General features: G+C 36.0%; 1 protein-coding gene across 4 annotated transcripts; it reads right to left on the bottom strand.

Moving 5' to 3' along the window:
• On the bottom strand, positions 1-25,817 carry MEFV (MEFV innate immuity regulator, pyrin). Of its 4 annotated transcripts, XM_012543162.3 has the most exons (10): positions 25,418-25,815; positions 20,866-21,495; positions 13,621-14,060; positions 7,774-7,869; positions 5,058-5,288; positions 3,796-3,818; positions 2,145-2,260; positions 1,914-1,946; positions 1,270-1,302; positions 1-819 (listed from the first exon to the last, which is right to left on the bottom strand). In XM_012543162.3, the coding sequence occupies exons 1-10, from the start codon at positions 25,695-25,697 to the stop codon at positions 275-277; spliced, it is 2,427 nt and encodes an 808-aa protein (XP_012398616.1). In that variant the 5' UTR covers positions 25,698-25,815; the 3' UTR covers positions 1-274. The 4 variants fall into 4 exon arrangements, with proteins under 4 accessions (XP_012398616.1, XP_012398617.1, XP_012398618.1 ...); XM_012543163.3 differs by lacking the exon at positions 1,914-1,946 and having other exon boundaries at positions 25,418-25,817; XM_012543164.3 differs by lacking the exon at positions 20,866-21,495 and having other exon boundaries at positions 25,418-25,797.
• Between the last annotated feature and the right edge of the window lie 314 nt (positions 25,818-26,131).

Raw genomic sequence — 26,131 nt, 5'->3', positions numbered from 1 at the left:
TTTATTCAACAAACATTTATTTAGCACCAACAACTATACAAGTCTTTATTCACAGTGCTATGGGGAATATAGAATTGAATAGGACAGAGTTTCTGCCTGTAAAGAGTATAAAGTCTAGGAGGAGGATTAAAAGCAAGTATAGTGATAACCAAAAGACAAAGTAAGATATGTGTGTTTACTCCGTAAATGAGATTTTAAAATGTTATAGAGAGCATGAGCTCACCTGAGTAGATTCATGTTCAATAGCATGGATGCTAGATAAACTTCTTTTATTCTATCTACTCAATAGACAGATGGACAGAGGATCTGTGTTTTTGCCTCTATCATGCAAACCAGGGCTGAAGACAGGTCGAAGAGGATCAGAGGAAGAACCAGAGAAAGGGAACGTATATATGTGGGATCTGGCAGTCACATTGTAAAAGGAAATATCTCCAGCTTCATAATCCAGGAAAATTCCCACACATCTTGGGGGCTCTCCCAAATAGAGTGGGGTTGGTGGAACGGTGGAGGCACTGTACTCATTCTTCTTTGTCATCATTACCAACCAATACCCATTTCCTGGTGAAAAGGCTATACTCCCCTTCCTGTTCACAGAATTTTTGCAAACTCCCAATGTCCACATAGTCTTGTCTCCCACGTATACCTGCCAATACCGTTTCCCTGAGACAAAACTTGGAGATCCCAGAACAAAGAGAGAATTATCAAATCTTTGTGGGACATTAGGCAACTTCTGGCATTTCTTCCCAAGTCTCACACTTTTCTGCTCATCAAATATGATAAGTTGAGGATGTGCTGTTTCCGGATCCAGAGTCACATTAGCTACAATGAAAATCCAAATAACCAATGAGAAGTTAATGGTATCTCCATTCCCTATCCAATAAGTTCTAGGCAAAAGTAAGATTAGTGGAGGCAAAGTTGTCAGCTCCTCAAGATAAAATAATGTTCAAGGGAATGTGTGGAACAATTTTATATAAATTTATGATATATGTGTGTATGTATATTAGAAAATTCTTTTCTCCATGAGCCAGAGGTATTTATTTTGTATTGTTACATATATTGTAGTGTAGGCTCAAAGAATTTAGTGGACAGCTTACTGTGTGTTAACACAGAGACAATATATGAAATTTTCAAACATGACCTAAAGTAAATATATGCCTTTTTCAGGCTTTAGAACTGGTATTTGTTCTTCTAGGGCCTAAGAGTAAAGAACAAGGTGATCCTGGTTTAAGGTTTTTGCCACTATGAAAATCTCTGACTTTAGCCACTTACCTGTATACAGTTGGACTTCTCTCAGCTGTAAAACTAAATAGACCAAAAAAAAAAAAATAATAATAATAAAAAAAGATGAAAAAGAATCTAAGTGTAAGCTGAGGTAAAGATCTAACTCTGTTCTGATTTCTATAATGAAACATGGAACTTAATTTTAGGAACCTCCCCAGGACAGTGGGTTCTTGGAATTTTCATAAATCCTTACAATTGATATATGTGTTTCTCTTTCCCACATTTAGCCTGACTCTTGATTTGGGCCTAGAGTAGGAATAAGCTAAGGGAGGGAAAGTTTTGGAAAAGCAGGAAGAACACTATCAAGTTTTACCAAATGACAAAGGTATTAGGGGAAAACTCATAGAACCTAACCAAAGAAATTGGGAGGAAGAGATTCATGGCTCAAAGTCAGGCTGATTCCTTGATAATATGCCAAATTTATTTAGGAATTTCCAAGTATACCTACCAGTAGCAACTTAGCCAAAGGGGAATAAAAAGAAAGGCCAGTATAGGTGACCTTTGGGGGATTTCCACTGGGAAATAATCCTTTTCCCCCTCAGTTTCTCTCTCTAGATGACTCAAAGAAATTAAATCTGGAACAATATAAAATTATGCCCTCCCTCTTTGGGTAAGCAGATCCAGACACTCACTTTTGAACATTTCCATTTCTGATTGCAGACTCTCTAGGAGAAAAAGGATATGAGATGAGTTCTTATGACCTCTTGCAAGGGAGATTTCAAATGGAAATTAATAGTGTTGTTAAAAAATGGAAGAAAAAAAGAGACCAAGATAAAGATACTGAATTCTGCTTCAGGGATTCAGGGATGAGATGGCTATGCTGTTTCCAATTTCTCTAATACCAAACAATTTTATATACAAACCTATGAACTTCCTCATGCTCTTCTGCATACACTCTGATTTCCAGAATATAATGTGGACTTTCTCTTTCAACTCAGGAGGCACAGCCCACTCTTTAGGGAAAATCATCCATTCTGCCCTGCAGATACAACAGAAACAAACAAACAAAAAATGGTGTATGTCACAGTGGAAACAGCACTGGGGCAACTCCAATCTCACTTCACAGATTTACTATAGGAGTGGAGGCCAAGAAAATTCCCAGTTGATCTCAAAGTAGGGACACAGCCCCTTACTACTTTTCAAACCACTTAGTACATTAGGCAAATGCCTTGTTACCTTTTGGCTTCATTCTAGTCTCTAATAAAGGACTTTCTTCTTTCTAGATCAGAGCATCAGTGAAAGTCCTGAACCTCATTTATCTTCTACAAATTCTGATCTTATAATCAAGGATTAACACAGTAGCAGTGTAGAAGGAGCCTCAGTAGCCATAGAGTCCAATCCTTCATCAAATTTCTTTGATAACATGTCCAATAAGAGGTCATTCTACTTGTGCTGGAAGATCACTGAGAAAAATATACTGCCTTTAGTTGCAGCGCATTCCAAATTTGGACAGCTCTACTTGTTGAAAAAAAAATTTTTTTTAATTTCAAACTTAAATTTTTCTCTATGCAACTTCTACCCCCCCTCCTCCAACTTCTGTGCTCTGGAGCTAAACTGAACGCGTCTCTAATCCATATACCCACATGACAGCCCTACAAATGCCTTATGATAACTACCATTATCTCTTATTCCTTTTCCAAGTTAAACATGTCAAGTTCCTTTAGTGAAACCTCATATGGATAAACTTGATGCTCTTGATTATCATGTCTGAATTCCAGCTTATCAATGGCTTTTCCCTGTCTTGTCAGCACTAAGTTCCTGAAATCTTCCCCTCTAAGCATTCTATCCAACTTTCAAGATCCAGTTCAAAAATCACCTATTCTATGAAACCTTTTCTGATACTCTATTCAGAAATCATCTTTCCTGATCTAACATTACTTGCTACTTCTCTTGTGTACTTCTAAAATCTGTGTACAGATTTTAATTCATAGTTACCTATGTACAAGTTTAAACTCCATTACTAGATGGCAAGTTTCCTAAAGGCAGAGAGCATGTCTTATTTATCTTTCTTTTTTCTCCAATACCCAACATTGCACTAACACATAATCGACATTTCATGAATGTTTATGGATGAGTGACTGAAGCACCAGATCAGGGCAGGGTAGTCATAGAGCATATTGGTCTGAAATTTCGATTCCCATGGATATGTCCCTAAAAACTACCCTGAAACTAGGAAATGATCAGAAAGGGCACTACTGCTTCAGAACATCCCAAAGGGAAACCCATTGTGGACAGTTGTAGTGATCTTTATCTTTCCTGAGTCAGAGTCATCTCACTTCCTTTGGAAGGAAATATTTAGATCAAATCAGAGGTTCAAGAAATACCTACCCATTTGGAAAGAAGGGAATATAAGAAACCCTCACAGCAATTAGGATCCAGAATAGAAAGTTCTATGTTACAGAACCCAGGGTGCTGGGTCTTCTGAATGTTCAGTCTCTTCTCAGAACTCTGTGTGTGTGTGTGTGTGTGTGTGTGTGTGTATGTGTGTGTGGGTGTTTTCAACTGTGTAATTACCTCATCAGGGTGACTCTTATGTCCTAGGAGGGAAAAAGGGAAACAAGTTTATTAGTCTTGCTCTGAAGCTATTCCTTATACTTAGTAAACTCTTGATTTGATATACTCAGCTACAGGATGGGATTACTCATTTCCTCATTTCCCAATCTGCCACCCCCTTCTACTTTAGGAACTCCTTCTACAAATGCTGCTGACTCTAGCCTGTTCCCAATGCCCTGGACTTTTCCCATAGTTTTGCTATAATAATTCCAGAAAGACACACGACGCAGTTTCAAATCTCACCTTCTTCTTTGATTTTAATAACCCTTAAGGGCAGGTCCTGACTCCTAATAGTTTATATCATATATAATAGAGTAAGCCCCTTGCTTACAGGGCTTTAGGAGCCATTTCCAAGGTTGCTGTCATTTCAAATAGCTTAAGACAATTATACTACACGGTACAGAAAAGCATCTTGACATACATCATTTTGATTCAGATTTGGCCACACCTTCCATCTTCTACTTTGTGGGTCCTATACCATTTTTTTTTTCTTTTCAAAGAGATCTGATTTTAAGGGTAGGAGAAGATTAGCCTATATTCAGACCAATATGATAGGGAATGTAGAGAAAATTTTGTTCAGCATAAATCAAAGTACCCCCTCAAACTGTGATAAGTACTTTAAGTTTGCAGTTGTGCCTTTCCTTATTGATTCAGAAAAGTCAATATATTGGATCAAAGGGATCAAGAGCAAAGATATTTATGAGTTTTTGTTTACAATGAACATTTGACAGCTTACACCTGTCATTAATCTAACCTTGGCCATTAGCAGGAACATGTAGAAACTGGCAAGAAAGATGATTTGGAAATCCTTAAGGAATTTTCAAATGGCTCCTTCCCATTTTTAGGTTTCATCTCTCCCCAAAACCAAACCAAACCAAACAAAAGTTGGTTGGTTCCTTGAAGTTTCTATTAGATTGAATACAAAATTTTAAAGATTCATATGGGTGTAAGCTATTAATGAAATAGGAAGGAAGAGTATATGTTGAATATCCAGTTCCATCTGGACTAAAGACCTCCTTCTTTAAGGAGATCTGAATGTGTTGGAAAATGGCTAGAAAATTATGAGTTCCCAAGGGGTCTTACAGACATCTGAAGCCACTCAAGAGTTTTACTAGAACTTGTCAATTGGCACAGATATGCTGAGCTTTTCTCCACTCACATCCTAAGGAAATTAATTAAGCTTCAGGACAGGGCAAGAAGTCAAAGGGGTCACTCATTTTTACCTGCAGGAGTTCCCATGGTGACTGTTTCTGTTTTTCTTCCAATTCCTCCATCAGCTCTTCAAGAAGGGAGATTTCCTGGGATGCTTTAATGTTGTACTCTTCCTTGCTTCTGATAATGGTTCTGGATAGTTCTTCCATCCAGGCCAGAAAGAGTTGCTCTTGTTCCTCTAAAAACTGATGCACCTGCATCAGTCGGGACAAAATCTGCTCCTTCTGAGTTTCTGTCTTGTTCTTGGAGCAACAGGATTAGGAGAACAGAGGGACAGTGTGTTAGGGATGGTTCAAGGACATTATCCATTTGAGGTTTTCACTATGAGGATGGCCACTGGATTCATTTTCCCATTACTATGATTCATTGGAAGCCTATAAAAGTTAGAACTCTGAATATGTGCTAAAAATTCCCATTTTTCAGAGTGGGCCTGAAGATAGTTCTGTCCATCCTTTCATCCAACAAGAATGATATGGGTATTTGTTTTATTTGACTACTATTATTTGCTACAAGGATTTAATTGTTTTTTTCTTTTCCTTCTTAAGTGGAGGTAGTGTAATGCTGGAGAAACTGAGGTAAGATAGAGATTAGAGAGTTTTTAATATTTTAGTTGGATTTCTGAGAGGGAGAGATTGTGTTGGGGGCATCATGCCCCCAGGGCTGATGTCCAAAGCATGCAAGCTGAGAATGTGAGTTCTCAATGGCATATATATATATATATATACACATCCAGCTCCAAGCTTGGGTAGCTAAACAAAGGCAGGGAGTGGAGTTCAAACTCTGGTGAACAGGAATCTCCAAGCAGGAACCATCAATCTGGTTCTGACAGGTTGAAGGAAAGGGGGTAGGACCATAAATTCTAACAAACTGGGAATTAAGGAGGTGTCCAACTAGAGTCAGAAAGTCTAAAACTTAGAGTTATAAACAATGTCAATTAGGTATCTGAGATAGAACATCTAGAGTTTTATCTTTTGGAATGCCAGATATCCACAGCCCTAATTATCTCAGTTCTAATGAGCAGAAAAGGGGGATTGCAACCAGGGAAACTGAGGCAGCACAATTCAAGGAAACTGAGGCAGGACAATTTAGGGAAACTGAGTTAGGACAATAAAAGGGAACTGTGGCACAATAGTAGGTATGAAAAGGTGAGAAAATAAATGCTTATAAATTGAAAAATAAAATGAAAAAGCAAAACAAAATATATAGTGGTTACTGGAGCTGGTTCACTTTCAGTGTGACTATGATTCCTATTAAGGAACACTGTTCTCATGGCTTACTCCATTCTTCTGAATGATCTGTCCACTATACAGTAATCTCTTCCACATAGAGACTTCTCCCATCAAGGTTTTTAATGTATTAAGATTTAGCATAAAAAATTCAAAGGGAATTTTGGGAGAATTTTGCAAAAGCTGCTATTGATGTAGTATATTTCCTAGGGAGGATGTAGCAATAATCGTAAATCTACCTGGTCTTCACCCTAAAGCCACCTGACCTTGGGAGTGCTATAATTCCACAAACAATGCTGATTATCAGATAACAATCTTTTTGTTCAGTAATAACAAAATTTCTGAAACAGTCTAAGCCATAGAATTCAATACTAAGACCACACCTCAATTCTACTTCTAAGCCAGAAAATTAGCATATCAGTGACATGAAGCAACAGATCTTTCTAACTTCTTCCTATAAATTTATCTTCTTGCTCCTGATTCTTTACTAAATTCTTTTGGAACTTGGCCTGCTTCAATTGGCCTTATAATTATAATAAACTTTGCCTTTGACTTGGAGATGTGTCTGAGACTGCAAATTCTTTTATTTTTTATTAAAGCTTTTTAATTTTCAAAACATATGCATGGATAATTTTTCAAAATTAAACCGTGCAAAACCTTGTATTCCAGTTTTTCCCTGACTTCCTCCAATCCTCCTCTCCTAGATGGTAAGTAACCCAATATATGTTAAACATGGTAAAAATATATGTTAAATCCAATACATGCATATATATTTATATAGTTATCTTGGATGCACAGGAAAAATCAAATCAAGAAAAAAATGAAAAAGAAAATAAAATGCAAGCAAACAACAACAAAAAGAGTGAAAATACTATGTTGTGGTCCACACTCACTTCCCATAGTCCTCTCTCTGGGTATAGATGGCTCTCTTCATCATAAGAGTAATTGGAACTGACTTGGATCATCTCATTCTTAAAATGAGCCATGTCCATCAGAATTGATCATCATATAAGGTTACTGTGTACAAGATCATGCAAATTATTTTGAGAAACCTTGGGAGACACTGAGTTGGATCCCCAACCTTTCTGGGGTCTCCTTTGAACCCCAATAATGCAGAGGCTATGACCAAATACTTAACCCAAAATTTACAAAAAATTATTATAAACACCTCATAAAAGAAAAATAAAAAATTTTTCTCTGGTGTGAAGGGAGGGTCAAAAAATTTTATGAGAATTTTCCAGATTATTCAGGGTACCATGTCCCTAATCCTCAGATGTGGAAGAGATAATTATAAAAGGAAAAGCAATAATTTTATAGACATTTTCCCCACTCTTCTTAACTACCAATAAAACCCATCTGAATTTCTATGCTCTCTCCATTTTCCCAGGAATCAGGAAAGAATCTCAGGACGGCTTAGGTCCTAGTCCTACTCTATCCAGAAGCAAACTTCCCTTCTGTAATTCCCCAGATAGGAGTGTCTGTAGAATGTTACTGGCCTTACCAGGAAGACTGCCATTTCCTCATCTCCTTGTGATTTCTTCTCTTTAGCTGCTTCTCTTACTTTCTTAAGATGCTCCAGACGACTCCGAATTTGTTCCTGGTTTAAATTTTTTTAAATGTTGAGGATTGGGGCAGCTAGGTGGCTCAGTAGATAGAGTACCAGCCCTGAAGTCAGGAGGACCTGAGTTCAAATCTGGTCTCAGACACTTAACATGTCCTAGCTGTGTGACTATGGGCAAGTCATTTAACCCCAATTCCCTCAGAAAAAAAAAAAAAAGGGAATAAAATAAAATGTTGAGGATCAGAATAAAGGCATCCCTCCTTAACTTGCTGTAACCTAAGTTCCACTTAAATGATGAGATAGAGACATACCTTCAATGTGTAAGACCCTTAATAAAGCAATACTAAAACAATCATTTCACATAATTTTTAGCTGGGTAAAGATTAAGACTCCCAAGGCTATAATGGCCCAAGACCCACTAGGTCCAAGTACCCTAGGACAATATGCCATAATAGAGGAGCAGAGTGAATAGAAATGACCATGAGTGATTAAGATAAAGACAAAAGTTGTTATTGGAAAGGACAAGATGAAGGTCTCAAATTCAAAAAGAAAGATGGCAGGTTAGGAAGGGACCTTAGAGGTTATCAGATACATACTCCTTATTTTTCATATGAATAAAAGGCCCAGAAAAGCTAAGTGATTTGCCCACAGTTATCTAGACATTTATTGACACAACCAGAATCAGATCCCAACTCCTCATGCTCAAAGCCTAGCTCTTTTTCACCAGGTCATTCTGAGGAAGTCAGGAGCTAGGAACAAAAAGGTATAGGAATAATAAGGATACAGTTGTTTTTTTAAAGTAGTTTTAAGAAGTAAGGAGAAGTTGTATGAACTGATTTTTTTTTTAAAGTGGTACATTAATAACAATCAGGAAACATTGCTCCAGTTCATTCCTCTGTCTCCATGTTAGACTGCACTGAACTCAAGTTCTTTTCTTAGAAATGTCTAGCGATGGGTTTTTGGATAACTTAAGAGTAACAGTGTAGGATTTATAACCAATATAGGCTATCCTTCACAAAACTTCCTAATTAGTATACAAGTCAAAATACTTCACTTTACCACTCAAAAACTTTTATTGTGTCTCAATCGTTCATCAAATAAAACTACAAACTCTTTAACCTGGTATTAATGCACTCTAAAATTGAACTCAAAACTACTATTTCAGTATTAACTAATACTACTTCCCTTTAAACCTTTGGGTTCCTACCAAAGCAGACTAGCTGTTTTCTAATTTTGTTTATCCTGTTCCCACCTCCTTATTTTTGTCCCATATGCCTGGAGTTGTTCCCCACCCTCATCACCAATTAAAGTCTTCTACTTTCTTCAAAATCCATCTTGAATGACACCAGGTGAAAATTTCTCAGAGACTGTAGGACCCTAGGCCTAAATTTCAAGAAGTTATATGATCCCTATTCTCAGAGAGTTGTAAGGTAGAAAAGATCAAACCCTAGATCTAAGCTTTAGTGACCCCCAGGAAGACGGTGTTGTTGACCATTGGTCAATGGTTACTTCCTTTTCAGTCAATCTAATGAATCTAAAAATTAACAGGAAGGAAGGGTTATATCCCGTCTTTTCTGCCATCTAATTCATTCTTTACTTCTGCCATGTGCCATATACCATGCTGGACTGTCTGATCATTCTGCTTGGACCACTTCTTGCAAGGACCGAATTAATGCTTTCTGTTTGTATCTGGAGACGCCTCCAAGTAGTCAATTTGGGTAATGGAGTCTAGCACCCATACCACACAATCTCAAGTGTCAAGCTTCTGCATCTCCCAAAGTAGGAGTAATCTCTTCATTAACTTCTCATAGCACTTAATAGATGTTATGGGCTCTACTTGTAAGTAGAACTCTGTATTTGAAACAAGGATTCTTTTAAGGTGCTAAGTGGAATTGATAAGAAAATGGTTATCTAGTTTAGCATGGAGATTAATAGTTCTCTAGTTCAATATGATTGATTTAATCTTACAACAAATAATGTAAAGAAATGAGAGGCAGGGCCCAGCTCCAAGACCTCAGACAAAAAACAGGAGGGTTTACACCCAGAATCTTTAAAATTTCAGTACTCTGATATGATTAATCAACCAAAAAGCAATATGATGGGAGAAAGGGATTACAAATGGGGAGAATCCAGGCTTTTTAACCCAACAGAAGGGCAATGTCCAATGTGAGCAGCTCCAATATAATCATCAGGTGATGTGGAGAGATCCTGAAAGTGGTGAATGGAAGGGACTAGATAGGTTAACTGCCTGAAGACCGGGCTATCTAGGTCTCAGTGGAAGAAATGCAGGAGTATGAGATGGAGTGAATGAATCTAGCTGAGTTTGTCCCAGCTTATATGCTCTATTACAGTTAAATCCATTCATCATACTGAGTATAAGCTAATCATTATATCACTAGGGAACTATTATTTGTTGTAAGATTAAATCAATCATATTGAACTAGAGAACTATTAATCACCATGCTAAACTAGATAACAATTATCTTATCAATTCCACTTAGTTAGAATTAGTTAGAATCAACTTGTAAGAATCCTTGTTTCAAGTACAGTGTTCTGGCCCATAACAAATAGGGATCACTCCCATGTGCTTATCATATTATAATTTTTATTGTGGATATTAATATATTTATTTTATCCTCTTTACTAGATTATGTAAGGTCTGTGTCTTGTTTCCTTTGGACAATGTATATGATAGGCTCTTAATATATGTTGGATTGAAAGATCTGTTGAATTGACTGTTCCTACGCTGCTTTATTAAGTGCAGAGTACTTTCTTCCAATATCATTATAAGATAGGATGTGTAAGCATTATGCCATTTGACAGATGAGAAAATTGAGGCTGAGAGATCAAGTGAATTTTCCAATAGTAAATGGCAAAACCAGGATTTAAATTTAGGTCTTCTATCAATCCAGGTTTATTTCTACTATACCATGCTCCCTTATTGTCCTATCCTTGGCACAGTCTATACTGTTTCCTCCAGATGAAACCTTTGAGAATGTGATACAGGTTTTCAAAGATCCCAGAAGGAATTTCTCAAAGTTCTCATAAATCCAGGACAGATTTATCCTAAAAGGGAAAAAGGGATTTGCTCAATAATCTAGGGACGGTCTTAGGTAGAAGAAAGGTAGGCAGCCACTTATAGGATATGATTTAAGGGACAACCAAAGGGCTCTTACAACAAATAATCTGTCTCTCCAACTTATTCTGATATCCAATTAATGTCATTATTTTGTTCTTAGGTCTTGCTGACCAAAGGAAAAAAATAGCACACCAAGTTATTGTCAGTCATTAGGACCTGAGTGTAGATTACCTTATGTCATATTTCCCATTTCTATGTCTGTCTTTTAAGACTCTCTATAATTTCTATTTGAGACCCAGTCTGTTCTAATTTTAGCTGCATTAGTTTTATTTGTGCGAAAATCTTTTAATTTTATGTAATCAAAATGTCCATTTTATCTTATATGACCCTCTTTATTCTTATTTGGTCATGACTTCTTGTATCATAGATCTGACAGGTTATTTTATCTTTGCTCCTCTCCTTTATGATGTCTCCCTTTATGTCTAAGTCATGTATTTTTATTTATGCTGATATGTGGTGTGAGATGGTGGTCTAAACCTAGTTTCTGTCAGCATGCTTTCCATTTTCCCAGTAGTTTTGGTGAAGAGATGCCACAATAGCTGGGATCTTTGGATATACCAAACATTATGCTGTTTGCTTATTTGCATCTATCTATTAAGCAACTGATCTTTTCCACTGACTGACCAGTCTAGTTCTTAACTAGTACAAATGATTTGATGACTTGTAGGATATAGTTTAAGATATGGTACCCTTTATCCCACATTTTTTCATTATCTCCCATTAGAGTTTTGACCTTTTGTTTCTCTTTAAATAAGTTTCATTATTATTTTTTTCTATCTCAATAAAGTAATTCTTTGGTAGTTTGATTTGTATAGAACTAAGCAAAGTAATTCAGTATTGTCATTTTTCTTATATTGACTCAGACTACCCATGAGCAATAAATATTTCTCCAATTATTCATATCAGTTTTTATTTGTGTAAAACACGTCATGTAGCTGTACTCATATAGTTGCCATAAACTTGCCCCACTTGATTACTCATTGCTTCTCAATAAGCTTTGTTTCAATATCACTGTCCTCAGCACCAACTATACCCATTCCCATCTCTGTGTCCGTACTTACTTTTTTGCAAAAGTATGGGAAATATTTCCCTTTCCAATATAAATCTTAGCTCTACTACCTCAAATAAATCTACATATTCTGACCTTTTTTCTATCTTTTCTGCTCTATTCCACTTGTAGTCTACATTTATACAACATAGCATTTAATTATAAGCCCTGTATTTTCCTCTAATTGTTTTGTCACTTTTGTCTCCTGATTGAAACTATGAGCCCCATGAAATAAAAGCTTATCTTCTGTATTTCTGTTATATATATCATTATGCTGAGTATATAATAGAAATTCCATAAGTCTTTTCTAATTAATTTCTTGAGGATAGTAATCTAGCATTTTAATGAAGAATGGGCATGTATCAGAGTTTATAAGGTAGAAAAGGTTTAGAGAATATAACACTTCTCAAAATGTAGGGGTGCTCAAACCATGTGATCTAGGTAGCTAAGGGGAAGTTAGGAGATGCAGAGTATTGCAACAGAATAGCCACAAAAGTAAAGAGAGGAAAAAAAAATATGGTGTAATAGGGTGAATCTTAGGGTAAAAGCCAGGATACCTAGGATCTAATACAGGTTCTATCACTCATTAGCCTAGTGACCATGAGCACATCAATTATCTTCTCTGGGTTTCATTTTCCTCAATTATATAATGACAGGGTTGTATTTAAGGAATTCTAAGTTCCATTCTAATACTAGTTAATATTCCATATTCTAATATTTTAAGTTCTAAGATCCCCTCTAATTGTAACATTCTACATTCACTATTGTAAATTTCCTTCCAGTTTGCAACATTCTTTATTCTGTGATTCTAAAGGGAAAGTAATGTATTAATGTAATGGATTACTATTGTTCTATAAGAAATAATGAAAAGAATAGTTTCAGAGAAACCTGGGAAGAAATATGAAATGATACAAAATAAGATCAGCAAAACCAGGAAAACAAGTAATATTATAACAAGAATATTGTAAAAGTAAATTATTTTGAAATACTTAACTCTGATCAATGTAATAATCCACAATAATCCTTGAAAACTAGTGCTGAAGAATGTTATCTACTTCCTGACAGAGAAGAAATGAACTAATAGAATAAAATGAGACATACTTTTTGAATATGGTTAGTATGGGATGTATATTTGTTACAAGAGTTTTTTTAGAGTGGAAAGAAGGTCAAATAAATGCTTGATAAATTTTTAAAAAATTATGTTGTTATTTTTTTTAAGAAACAATTAAAAATAATTGGAGATTAAATAATTTCTAAAGAGTGGATCAAAGCATAATAAAGATTTTTTTTTTCTAATGGAGGAAGAGAGGTAAGAGGAAGACAAAATAAATACTCTAATTTTAAAAAAAAAATTGAAAAAAAATACTTAAAAAGGAAGGCAGCAGAACAACAAAGACAAATTTGACCTATTTCCCAAATTTGCTGAGGGTCAGCTCTACTCATACACTAAAGTGAATAATGGGCCCTTTTCCAAAGTGGTTGACAAGAGAATGAATATTCACCTCCCATTTACACAGTCACTCCAGGAACATCCATCTAGTGGATATCCAGAACCCAGCTAGCTGTGTGGAAGGAGATCCGGCCTTCTAGAGGCTCCTACCTTATAGCTTTGAGTAACCTCCTCTACAGTGAGTATTCGATGACCTTTGTGCTCCGGGGACATACTGCAGTTGAGACAAATGGTTTTTCCATGATCCTTGCAGAACAGTTGTTGGAGCTGCTTTGGGTGGTGTTCACAATGAGGCGTGGAACCAGGACTTTGCATTGGCTCCTGGAAATCAGTGGGTATGTTTCCTAGACTCTTGCTATGGTGGAAATTCTTAGAAAACATGATCTTGCATTTGAGGCAGACATTATACTCATTATTGCATTGGTATCTGATGTTGTGACTACAGGAATTCCTTGACGGTTTTCGCACCATGTCCTGACAAATCGAACACGATTCCTGCATTTTCCTCAGGGATGCTGCTCTGACAGGAGCTCCTGTGCTCCTTCTGATGTTGAAGGCTTCAGTGGGTATCCTGGTCGGTGTCAGCACATCTGAAAGAATTAGACCCAGGGACTATAGGGATTGTTGTTTTCTCTTAGCTCTAACGTTCCATGGCATATATTCATAGCATCATGGGATTTGAAATATCCTTAGAGATCATCTCTCACAGAAGTTCTTAAACACTTCTTTGTTATGAATCCCTTTAGCAATCTGGTGAGGCCCACAGACCTCTTCTCAGAATATTTTAAAATGCATAAAATAAGTGCAAAAATTACAAAGGAAACCAATTATATTTAAATACAATAATCAAAATATCTAACTCCAGGTTAAAAATTCCTGCTTTAGGTCAACTTTATTTTACAGGTGAGGAACTTAATAAAAAACAGTCCTTTTTCATTATGTTCTAAAGTCCCAACTCTGATAGCTGGAGAAGTCCCTTTCAGCTCAAACTTTCTATTTGCAACACTCCATTGTCCCTTCCAGGTCTCACATTTTAAGCTCTTAAGGTTCCTTCTAATTCTTAACTTCTATTGTCTATGATTTTATGTGGGGGGGTGGGAGTGAAGCCAGATGAAAAAGACAAGATACAGAATCTAGAAATAAGAAAGCTGAGAGAAGAAATGAAGCAACAAAGTTTAGATAAAATAATTGAATGATAACAACAGCTGGTGCTGACTACAGTTAATTTACTCCTACAAAGTACTTATACAACAAGTACAAGGCACTTCTTTCTAGGCCTGAATTTACTAAATCTGCAAAAATGAGTGGTTTGATTTAATCAGGATTTCTTACCCTTTTAAATTTCATGGCTCCCTTTGGCAGTCTGGTAAAATCCATGACCTTTTCTCAACATTGTTATCTACATTCATTATTAAAGGAAGTATTAATTTTGTTAAAGATTAGTAAAAGTAAAGGTAGATTTTTGTCTATCCAAGTCAAATATCTTGAAATCTTTATGAACTCCTAAACTAAATGATCACATTCTCTTTCTCTCATTTAAGGTCTGTGAATCTTCCTATGAGCCAACATTTATAAAAAATACTGTGGAGAGTCTACACATGATACTCATGATATCATGTGTAGAAAGCTAGCATCTGTGTCATAAAGACCTAAATGCAAGGTCTGGGAAAATAATTTAAATTCTCAGTGATTTAGGCAACTCCCTGAAATTATAAGTTACAGAATAGTCATTCATCTGCATTGGTAGAAGGAGCTTTCTCACTGGGCATTATATAATAATAAAGTCAAAATCTGGACAAAAAAATCACAAAAGTTATAAATAAGGTAAATATAGATTTGCTTGCCAAATATAGACTAGGAGAATGTGAAGAGTCTGGTAAAGCTTGAAACAGTTAAAAAAAAAAAAAAAAAACAAGAAGTTTCTCCTCTACAAATTAGGATAAAACTTATGGAGGTCATTATCCTAAATATCTGATAACAGGCTGAACATACCAACAGATTGAATAGACAAATTTACATTTAACAAACCACAAAGTTATTAAACTGGGATTTTGAAAGCTACCTTCAACCTTTGAGGAAGATACCCACACTTTCTCACAGGACAATAAAGCAGTTTGTATATAAAGGCCTAAAATAAGATGACTAATTAGGACAATTAGAAAAGCCACTGTTGTTACAACAAAAGCCTAACAGAATCAAGTCTAGGCCAATTTGGAGAATGTGTCAGTCAGTCAATTAATAAACATCTATTAAATATCTGCTATGTGCCAGGCACTGTGCCAAATAGTAAAGCTATAGAGAAAGACAACGAACAGCTCTCGAGAAGCTAACAGTCTCACAGAGGGAGACAACATGCAAACAACCATTTACAAACAAAATATATACAACGTAAATTAGAGATAACCAACCAAGAGAAGGTACCAGAATTATGGATATCAAGAAAGGCTTCTTGTAAAAGATAAAATTTGAAAGAAGCCTGGGAAGCAGGAGGTAGAAATGAAAGAGAGTTTGAAATATGGGAGACAGTGAGGGAAAATGCCTGGAACTGGGAGATGGAGTGTCTTGTGGAAAGACCTTCAAGAAGGCCAAATATCTTGCATACTTAGAGGTGAGCAAGTTGTAGTAAAACTGAAAAGAGCCCTGAAAAGGTCATAGGTTATGAAGGACTTTGCATATCAAATAGAGGCTTTCATATTTGATCTGAGCAGATAATAAGCCACTGTAATTTAGTCAGTAGGAAAACTACATGAGAACTCTCCTCTCCTTATTAGTTACTGAGATTGTCTAATAGGCAGACATATTCTTATGGGATGGAGCGATACTCTAAGGCCCAGAATTTCTTGAATGGCTAGCTATGGGTCATATATTGTGACCTTACTTATCAAGGCTGGCTAAGCTGTTCAAGATATCAAAAATTTCTTCCAACCTATGGCCACGGGGTTAGGACTAGAGAATTTCAGTCATTAATTGCAGTCATTAATTGTGTTCCTTCTATAATTATGCTCCAACGAAGAGAATTTTAGGCTTAACTCAGGGACTCTCAGATGTTTGCAAATCCTCCAGGGGACTCTTGTTCCTTCATAGTAATTGGTCTGGAATAATTCCAGGCCAAAGACTGTTTGACATGATATAGGGAAACGTATTTTACAATACGTACAAAATTCTGAGACAAGGATGTAATTGCAATTCTGGGTAAGATTCAATAAATTTGACACTCTCTAGACGAGAGGTAGAACTATGCTAGAAGAATTAGTATATAGATCCAGAATCTCTCTTCTGTAATAGCTACAACTAAGAAGATGAGATTATCTCCTGGCCAGCTGAGCAGCAAAATGAAGTTTTGCCTTTAAATTGGATTATCTTGATTCCAGGGAACATTATTAATCTGCAGAGCTGTCTGACTACTGTTTAGGAAATTAAAGGGCTAGTTAGAAACACAAGCATTTTTCAATATTGAATTTTGTCTCCACCTAATAAAGTGCTTTCTATATTTCAATTAGAAGCAATGAAACCACTGTATTATGTCACTTGGTATACTATATTTTAACATTAATTTTGCTACACTCAAAAAAAGCAAAATGTAGAAAACTCCCTATTTTTTGAGGAATTAGAATAACATTTTGCTCTTGATTAGTGGCTATACAATTGAGATTCTAGAATTAATAAATAAAAATTATGCTTCAAATAAATTGTGAAAGAAGCACAAATGGGGAATTATGAAAGCATAATAAAAATCTCCTCTTGAATTTCTTTAGAAATGTTAAAAAATAAACAAAATAGAATTTCTCTAAATTCCTTTCCAGACTCCCTAAGAAAAACCCCTTGGAGAGTGAATTAAGACTAAAAAAATAAGCAGAGTATTTAAGGAAATGGATTAAGGTTGGTACTAAACCTTTCAACAAAAAACTCTTGTTTTATATATATATATATCATTACTTTCTTCAGCCTTGAAGTAATTGGGTATTTGACCCCATCTAAGGGAAATTTTTTTGTTGTCGTTGCTATTGAGTTATTCCATTCATGTCGGATTTTTCTTGATCTCACTTGAGGTTTTCTTGGCAAAAATATTGGAATGGTTTGCCATTTCCTTCTTCAACTTATTTTACAGATGAGGAAACTGAGGCAAACAGGATAAAGTGACCTATTGTAGAAAGTGTTTTGGTAGACTTTTTCTAATGAGAAAAGATTAATATATCAATGAAAGAGAGGAAGTCCTTTTGTTCAACTCTAGGAATGAGGTCCAGGTGGAAAGAGATAGTAACTTGATTTTTAGAATGTTAAACCAAATTCATTTTAAGATAACTTTTCTTTGTTCAAGGTTCCTATAGATTTTATCTGAAATCTTAGGAGAAAGAATCATGGCATAAGATAGAAGGATCTATACCAGTATGGACATATCTCCAAGTCAGAAATAATGTAATTGTAGATTAATATTAAATAAGTGAAAATATTTCTTGCAAATTATTCCTTGGTGCCTAAATGCAGGGTTTCATATTAATATATTTTTACATAAAGAATATATTCTCAGAGGCAACAGCTAAAGATATTTACTGTTTAGATCTAGGTGTTGGCAGATCTAATGCACCTGGCAAAATGGGAAATTTGGTATTAGAAAAACAACAACAACAACTTTGACTCAGTAGACAAGACAAAACCTCCCAATATAGTGGATTACCAGGGCAAAATAGGATATTTACAGAAGTCTACAATGGGAATTAGAAGCAAGAGGGACAAAGAACTTAGGATCTCACTTTCCACAAGTATGGAAGATGAGGGGAATATTCAAATAACCTTCAAAGATATTGACATTTTTGCCAGAATCAGAAAAAAAAAAAAACCTTCCTGTGCACAAAATAAAGCTTAGTTTCCCTAATGAAAGAGAAGATGAAAGGCCTAGAAGACTAATTCTTTAGATTATTCGGTATGATCAAGTGTTGCTTGGGAATGGAATATGAGCTTTGAGGGGGAAAATAAGATAGGGGAAGAAATCTAAAGAAGCAAGAGGGAATTTAAACTTATGTAAGGAAGATTTAAGGTAGAAGAGGACACACAGAGAAGGAAAGACCACAGTAATGTCAGTTATTTTGCAGGTTTGATGCAAGTAGAAGTAGAGCTAGTTGTCTTGAACAGGGATTATTATTGAAGAGGAATAAATATTCTGTGGAATGATAACGTCAATTTGTAGGTTACCCTGGGGACCTATGGGGGAAAGGACATCCAATACTGGTCACAGAAAGAAGAGATGAGTGAATTGTCATGGTTATTTCCAGTTAAGGACTATGTGGATAGTCATATGTCAACTTGACATTTCTTTCTTCAGCTCATTTTACAGATGAGGAAACTGAGGCAAACAGGATCAAGTGACTTATCAACACATAAGTAATAAGTGAACAATCAGGACAAAGCTATATTCCTGGGGTATGTATCCATGATATAATTTAGAGTCTCCAAATGTTATCTAACAAGATGACCATTATCTAAGCCTGGTAATTTGTGGGAAAAACATGATGAAGAGCTTTTAAGAAACTGAAGAATGAGGGGGTTGGAGTAGATGATGCTAGCACCTATTTCACAAACTTGTTGTAAGGATCAAATGAAATAACATGTAAAACATTTACAAACTATGATGAGCTATACAGATAGTATTATCATTATTAGGATCCCTCTCATCTTTAGAGGTAATAATGATAATAATACTGATGGTATAGAGTATACTAGCCATCAATCAGTCAGAAGAACAAAACAGACAATAAGTTCTGGAAACATCAAAAATCTAACATGGCAATATGATATAGTAGTATGGGGGTATTTCAGCTATTTAAAAATCTTCTAGAACTTTATTTTGACTAAAAGCAAAACAATTTGTAAATTACTGATCTGCCTTAATTTTATTTCATTCTTGAAAATATAGAGTAAGCAATGAAAGCAACTATTCAGTAATTGATTTTGAGCAATAAGATTTGTGTTTGACACAGTAAGGAGGAATGATTAACATACTGCATGATAAAATTGAGATTTTAAAATACATAAACAGGTTAGAATGGTAAACAAATCTAAAAAGATGAAATCTAATAGCAATTAATGTAATAAAATCTAATAGTAATTACTGTAATACCTACATTTGGAGCAAAGCCCCTTATATACTCAAGTAAAGAACAGGAAGGATATGTCTATACAACAGTTCATGTAAAAAAGACCTGGGGTTTTTAAGTGGACTCCAATATAAGTCAACAGTATGAAATGTGAACCAGAAGCTGAAGAAAGAGAAGCACACAGAAGGAGGGAAGTGAGAATCAAATGAGGATGTTTATACTGTTCAGGCACATCTGAAGTCTTGTGTTTAGTTCTGATACTGTGATTACAGAGGAACATTAAAAAACTGGAGTAGACCTAGAGAAAGGCAATCAGCAGGATAAAAAAACTGGAAACCTTTTGAAAGTGAGCTTTTTGAAAGAACTGAGGATGTTTTCCATAGAGAAGAGAAACTAGAATGGGAACATACCACTGTCCTCAAACATTTGAAGAGTTATCAGGATTAGACCTGTTTGGCTTCTACTCATTTATCCCAGCTCTGGATTTTAACTGAAGTTGCAGAGGCAAATTTCAGTGTAACATAAGGACAAGTTTCCTAATAATTTGAGTTGTCCAACTGGGCTGCAATTAATTCTCCAACATTGGAGGCCTTCAAGTAGAGGATGATCATTTGATAGGGATAGAGAGGTTCATTCCATGGATTCCAGGACTTTCTAGTTCTATGACTTTTTTAATTTTATGATTTCTTGACCACCACCACCACCCCCAACTCTGTATTCTGTATATGATGGTCCAACCACTTTTTCAAGGCTTCTAACTTGTCCATCCATGTTATTTCACTCTTGCCTAGATTTGGAGTCTGGGGCCTAAGTTGAAATACCAGTTTTGATACTTACTATCTATTCAACCATCTTTGGTTGAATAGATCTTTGGTAAAAATGATAGAGATAGATTGACAAGATGACCTCTAAGATTATTTCCAGCTCTAAATAAGATCTCATGATAAAATTATGACCTTATCTCTCATATCCTCTGACTCTTTACTTTTCTAAGCTTTCTGCATGATTTCTTAGTCTTTTAGAACCTAAATAGAAGTATATTATCTTTTAGACCTTTAATGTTATCCTCTCCACATTCCTCTCCTAAGAAAATTTACTTATAATAATAAGACTTTGAGCCTAAAATTTAATAACCAAAAGTCTTCTTAAAGAATAATATTCAAGTAGCATAATTTAAAAGCATACAGTTATTGCAAAAAAAAAGAATTTTTGTACAAATCCTACCACTAAGGACATAAAGAAATATTACAAGAAAATAATATATAATACTTCTAGGGCCAAAAATAAATACTGTGAAAAATACCTTCAGAATTTTCTTTTAAACACTGGTTTCCAGTACTCTTAGGTTCTTTTTTTCCTGAAGATAGGGAAGTATCCATATTCACAAGTATTTTTTCCCCCTGGGATTCAGGGAGTACTACTTGCTCCTCCAAGAACATAGAAACTTCTGGATTCCCAGGTCTCTTATTCACCGATTTTTGATTTGAGTAGTAATTTTGCTCTCCTAAAGATGCACCAAATCCATGCTTCTCTAGTTTCTTCTCTCCCAAAAAAAAGAAAGGCTTTTGATTCCTGTTTGCTTTTTGCCCTAAGATGACAACTTCTGAATATTCATATCTGTTGCCTTCTGGATTCACAGAATGGTTCCTATGTCTCTCCTGAATTTCAGTCACATGTGAGCTGTTTATAGTCCTCTGATCTTCCTGTTCCCACTGGAATTTCTTCTGACATTCTTGTTCAGCATACAACTGGTGGGACAGAACTGGAAGCTGCAGCCCAGCTATGTCAGCTTCATGTGGATCCTGCAAATCAGCATCTGGATTCTTTATTGCTCTTTTCAGAGGAACAGTAGTTTCCAGTTTCTTAGATCCTGTTTCCCTTGAGAAAGTAGGGATTCTCAAGATTTCTCTAACACTCTCTTGAGTCAAATGTTCTGTAAGAAGACACCCAAATACCAAATCATTAAAAACTCATAAATTCACAATAGATTTGGTAGTAAAGGGAGGAGGTGGGAGAGAACCACTTGTCAAAATTAGCTAAGGTCCAAATTGTTAAATATTTTTGAGAAATTAAGTTTAAATTTTACTTTTAAGTGAGGGCTACAGATACATTCAATTTATTTCCTTTATTTCTACCTTTAACGAGCAAAGTAATTTATAATCAGCCCCTAATTTTTGGTATGCAAGGAATTTTGGTTAAAATTAATATTAAATTTCTTTAAACAATTTGTCTACATCTTCAATTAAACTTTAAAAAGGCTGGAGAATCAAAAAACTTGGAATTGAGCTCTGACTTACTAGCTGTGTAATCATAGTTCAACCATTTGACTTCTTGAAACCTTAGTTTTCTCATATACAAAATATGAATAATAACAGTTTCATTTCCATCTTATTTTTTTACTGAGATCCATGAGTATGGTAAATTGCATTTATTTTCAGATTCTAAGACAATTCTAAAGAATTCTAAGACAACTACTCCTGGCTCACTCACCTCCTAATTTTGTCAAAGTCAGAATCACATAACATTTGTGTTGGAAAGGAATTGAGAGAGGAGGAAGCTGACAGGTAGGGAAGAGAAGAGCTGTGCAAGGTCACAGGGTTTTGTTAGTAGTAGTAGCTAGTTCTAAAACCCAGATTTCCAGATTATTCAGGTCATGCCTACTTACTTGGATTTGAGTTTTCTAATATCCAGAAGAGTAGGTCCTATGAATACTTAGTTTCAAATACAAGATATCTGAACTGTCATACAATCACAACTGCATTTGAATAGAAACATCTTATATCTCTAGAGTTCTTTATGCACTTTGTTTCACTTGGTCCTCCTAACTGCTTTGTGAGATAAGTGGGATAGTTATTTTCATAACTACACCCCTATTCCCAACCTTTAAGGTCTGACTTGGGTCCCATCTCCTTCTAAAGTCCTTCTTTGATTTACCCAGCTTAAAGGGACTCTTCCTTCTCAAATTTCTCATAGCAATTGTCCTTTCCTTTACATCTATAACATTCTGTAACATTCTACTTTTTACCATGGTTACAAGACCAATTTTCCACAGGAAAGAAAGGAAACAAAGAACAGGGAGAGATCTGTATTTCTTCTAGAAGGGAAACCAAAAACTCCTCTTCTAGTATGAAAACCTGTATTAGTGAGCATCATCATGATTGAAGAGATACTTATGGAGTCAGGGACTGGAAAACTAATCAAAGGGGCAAATTCCTGGAGAAACAGATGTAACCAGGAGCACATATAGGAAGGCAAGGGAAAAGGTCACTGTTTTCTCAAAGACTGAAGAAGTGAAAAGAATGGTGTATGATGTTAAGGAGAGTTGAGGTATGGAATTGGGGGTAGAAGTATTCATGATGGATGATCTCAATTAGTCCAGTAAAATAAAAGGTGAGTTCCTCTGCTAAAAAGGAGATGGGAAGAGTGGTATAGGTGGTTTGAAAAGAAAAGTTTTCATTACAGAGATTCTTACTTTCAGGAAGCTAAGGAACTGCTGTAGCATTGCCAAGGATATGAGGATTGGGATGCTGGAGTTAATTGCCTACTGGTTTTGCACAGAGGTCTGTCTTCATTTTCTACTCTTCCTCAATGTCCCTGGGAATTTGTCCTAACCTGGGGATTGGTGATACACTCCAAGCCTTTCAGTTAAAGGGATTAGGGGTAACACATTGGCACTGACAGTAGAGAAGAATGGGGTGGGCAGTGTCCTAAAAAACAGAAGAGTTAGGAAACTAGAAGTCATGTAGGGAAAGAGTGCTGGCTGAGATATCCTCAGCAGCAGACTCCAGCCTGAGAGTTGTCAGGACTAATGCTATGTCTGAAACTTACCTATGATTGCAGAATAGACATAAATGGCTCTGTACTTTCCTTTCTTGCCTTCCCCCCTCTTTTCCTCCCCATCTCCTTTTGGAGGAGCATGCCTATCTTTCCTCCTTAAAAGTTTGTTTTCTTTATGTCTTGTTCTGTCTCTCAAGTTGTCTACTATAAGTATTTTAACCATTTCATTGCTAATCTATGTGTCTCCTCTCTCAAATATAAAAGAGAGGGCCCATAAAGGAGCAAATGGAAGAAAAAGAGAGAAAATTACATATTTTGACACTTCAGTGCTCTAGTTGAGGGCTTGGAACTGAAAGAAAAAGAAATATTGATTCTTTTTTATTCTTCAATTTTTCAAGACAGAGGGAACAATCATACCAGGATCTCTCTAAGCAGCAAGTGAATAATATGGGTGGGATGTAGAAAGGGATAAATATAGATGGTATTTGGAGGAAAAGCATTTACTGTTTTCTTTCCAGTTTTCTATGCTTGGATTAAGAAGCAAACTTCTCCCTTGGTGGGAAAGCTGTCTAGTACACAAAAAGGCAGGGGGCAAGAAAAATGTATTGACAACTTGCTACTTATAGTCATGGAAGAATAAAACATCTAGTATATAGCCATGAGCAGCTGGCTGATAGTAGATAACAAATTCATAGTGTATCCAGTTAGTATCATTGAATAACTTTCTCTAACAGCATCCAGTAGTATGCAAGAAGTAGAGAAGGGAGGTAGTAGAGGTAATCCAGGATTGGAGCATGACAAGGCACAGGCAGTGATTAAAAAAAAAAATTGGGATTCAGTATATAATGGAATAGGTAGCTAGATAGTTGACACTTTCCAACAAGGATCTTTTTGAAACAAGGGGAAGAGTTAGAAAAAATGACACAAAATTCCAACTATCTTTGATGATCAATCTTTAGAAATTGGAACTCTAGACGTGTAAACAAACCTATATCCCTAGCTGGGCTCTGCAGTGTTTGTCTGTTTGATGCAAGAGATTGTTCTCAGAAAAAAAGGGGAAGGAAGCTATTGATGATCAAAAGGATGGTCTTCAGTCATATCTCATTCTTCATGGAGCCTGGGGATTTCCTTGGCAAAAATACTGGAATAGTTCAGGCCCTGAATTCTATCCACTGAGTCACTTACCTGCCAGAGGGCGGTACATAGGAACAAGAGGAAAAAATGAGAAACCAAAGAGGAAGTGAAACCAGAAGTTTCCTGAATTAATGATCTGGGTCTGAGACTTTCCACACAATTAGAGTTCATTCTTCTGCCTCTGAGAAGGAGGAACACTTAGATGACTACCAGCTCTGATGAAACTTAAAAGTTATGAAGAGAAACCCATTAGCACTCTGACCTAATGGAAAGAACCTGGGCTTGCAATCTAGGTTTCCATTTGGGTTTAGCTATTAACCAATTAATTTTTGGACAAATCACCAGCTCTGCAAGTTTCATCATCTATCAAATGGGCTTATTATTTACTTGCCCTGTCTCAAAGAGCCAGTGTAAGGTACATTCTGTTGTGCAAAGAATATTGAATTGGGAGTCAAAGACCTAATTCTACTAATTAGTTCAGTAAACCTGACACTTTATTTATTGGTTTCCCCCTTTGTAAAATGTTCTCTAATGTCCCTTCCAGCTTTGCCACTTTTATGATTTCTGTTTTAATGACTTTTATAACTCTGGCATTTTGTGGTTTATATGATAAGATCCCTTGTAGCTCTAATATTCTGTGGTCTATTTCCTAAGATTTCTCCTACTTCTAATATTCTATGTTGTATATTTCAAATTTCCTTCCACTTCTATAACATGTTCTATGGCGAGAGCTCTTAACAATTTTCGTGAGTCAGAATTCTAACACTAACACTCTATGTTCTAAATTCTAAAAATAAGGCTTCTTTCAGTTCTTACCTTCTAGATAACAGAGGGTGAGAGTGCTTTGAAAATTTGAAACACAATACAAATACAAAGAGGTATTAGTATCATTTTGGAAGGGGGAAAAAAAGAGAGAGGCTGCTTATTATAGCTACCAGACTTACCTGAGTTAGTTGCTTTTCTGAGCTCCTCCATCAGGAGATTTTGGTTGATAGCTTGCAACACCTGCAGGGTCAACTTCACGGCATATTTTTCCCCATAAGAATTGACCAGAAGTGCAGCAAGCTTCACTGGTCCATCAGCATCTTGAAGTCTGCCTTGGGGAATCCGATCTCTATTTTTATCCAAGTTGGCATTTTGTAGTTTGAACTTAAACTTTTCCAGATCATAGGCCACCAGGCTCTCTAAGGTATGCAAGAGGTGGTCACTCAGGGTCTTTGCCATAAGACCGGATCAATGCCGCTTGAGCCAACAAGCCAGGCATCAGTAAGGCAACAGAAATTTCGAGCCCTGGAGCTATGAATAAGATTTAGAGAAGTAAAAAGTTGTGAAATAAAGGAAGATGAACAGGAAGAGGAGGGAGGACCAGTGGAGTACCAGACTCCTCCCATTCCTATTAATGTGTAATTTCTTTTGTTATGACAGAAGTCTGGCTACCTCATCCCAACCACCAGCTGATCAATCACTACTCTATAGGCATGGAAATATCATGAAGAATTTTAGGTGAGATAACTTCTATCACCTAAATGTGAAAGAAACAATCAGATGCTAGGAAGGCCACCACCCTGCTATTTTAGCCAGATGGTTGTAGAAAGATCCAAGAAATAATGATAATGATAAGAACAATTAACATTTATATGACACTTTGCAGTCTACAA

The sequence above is a fragment of the Sarcophilus harrisii genome, chromosome 1 (assembly GCF_902635505.1).
Source record: "Sarcophilus harrisii chromosome 1, mSarHar1.11, whole genome shotgun sequence".
Classification (NCBI taxonomy): domain Eukaryota; kingdom Metazoa; phylum Chordata; class Mammalia; order Dasyuromorphia; family Dasyuridae; genus Sarcophilus; species Sarcophilus harrisii.
Note: the sequence above shows the minus strand (reverse complement) of the source record. Positions and strands in the feature narration are given on the sequence as shown.

Bases quoted from the DNA above. Each gene is read 5' to 3' on its own strand.
- MEFV (XM_012543162.3), bottom strand. From the start codon at position 25,697: ATGGCAAAGACCCTGAGTGACCACCTCTTGCATACCTTAGAGAGCCTG. The intron at 1,947-2,144 runs GTTTGTATATAA...TTTTTCTCCTAG, and splicing joins GAGCATGAGGAAGTTCATAG to AGAGTCTGCAATCAGAAATG. The intron at 820-1,269 runs GTAAGTGGCTAA...TTTTCATTGTAG, and splicing joins AGAAGTCCAACTGTATACAG to CTAATGTGACTCTGGATCCG.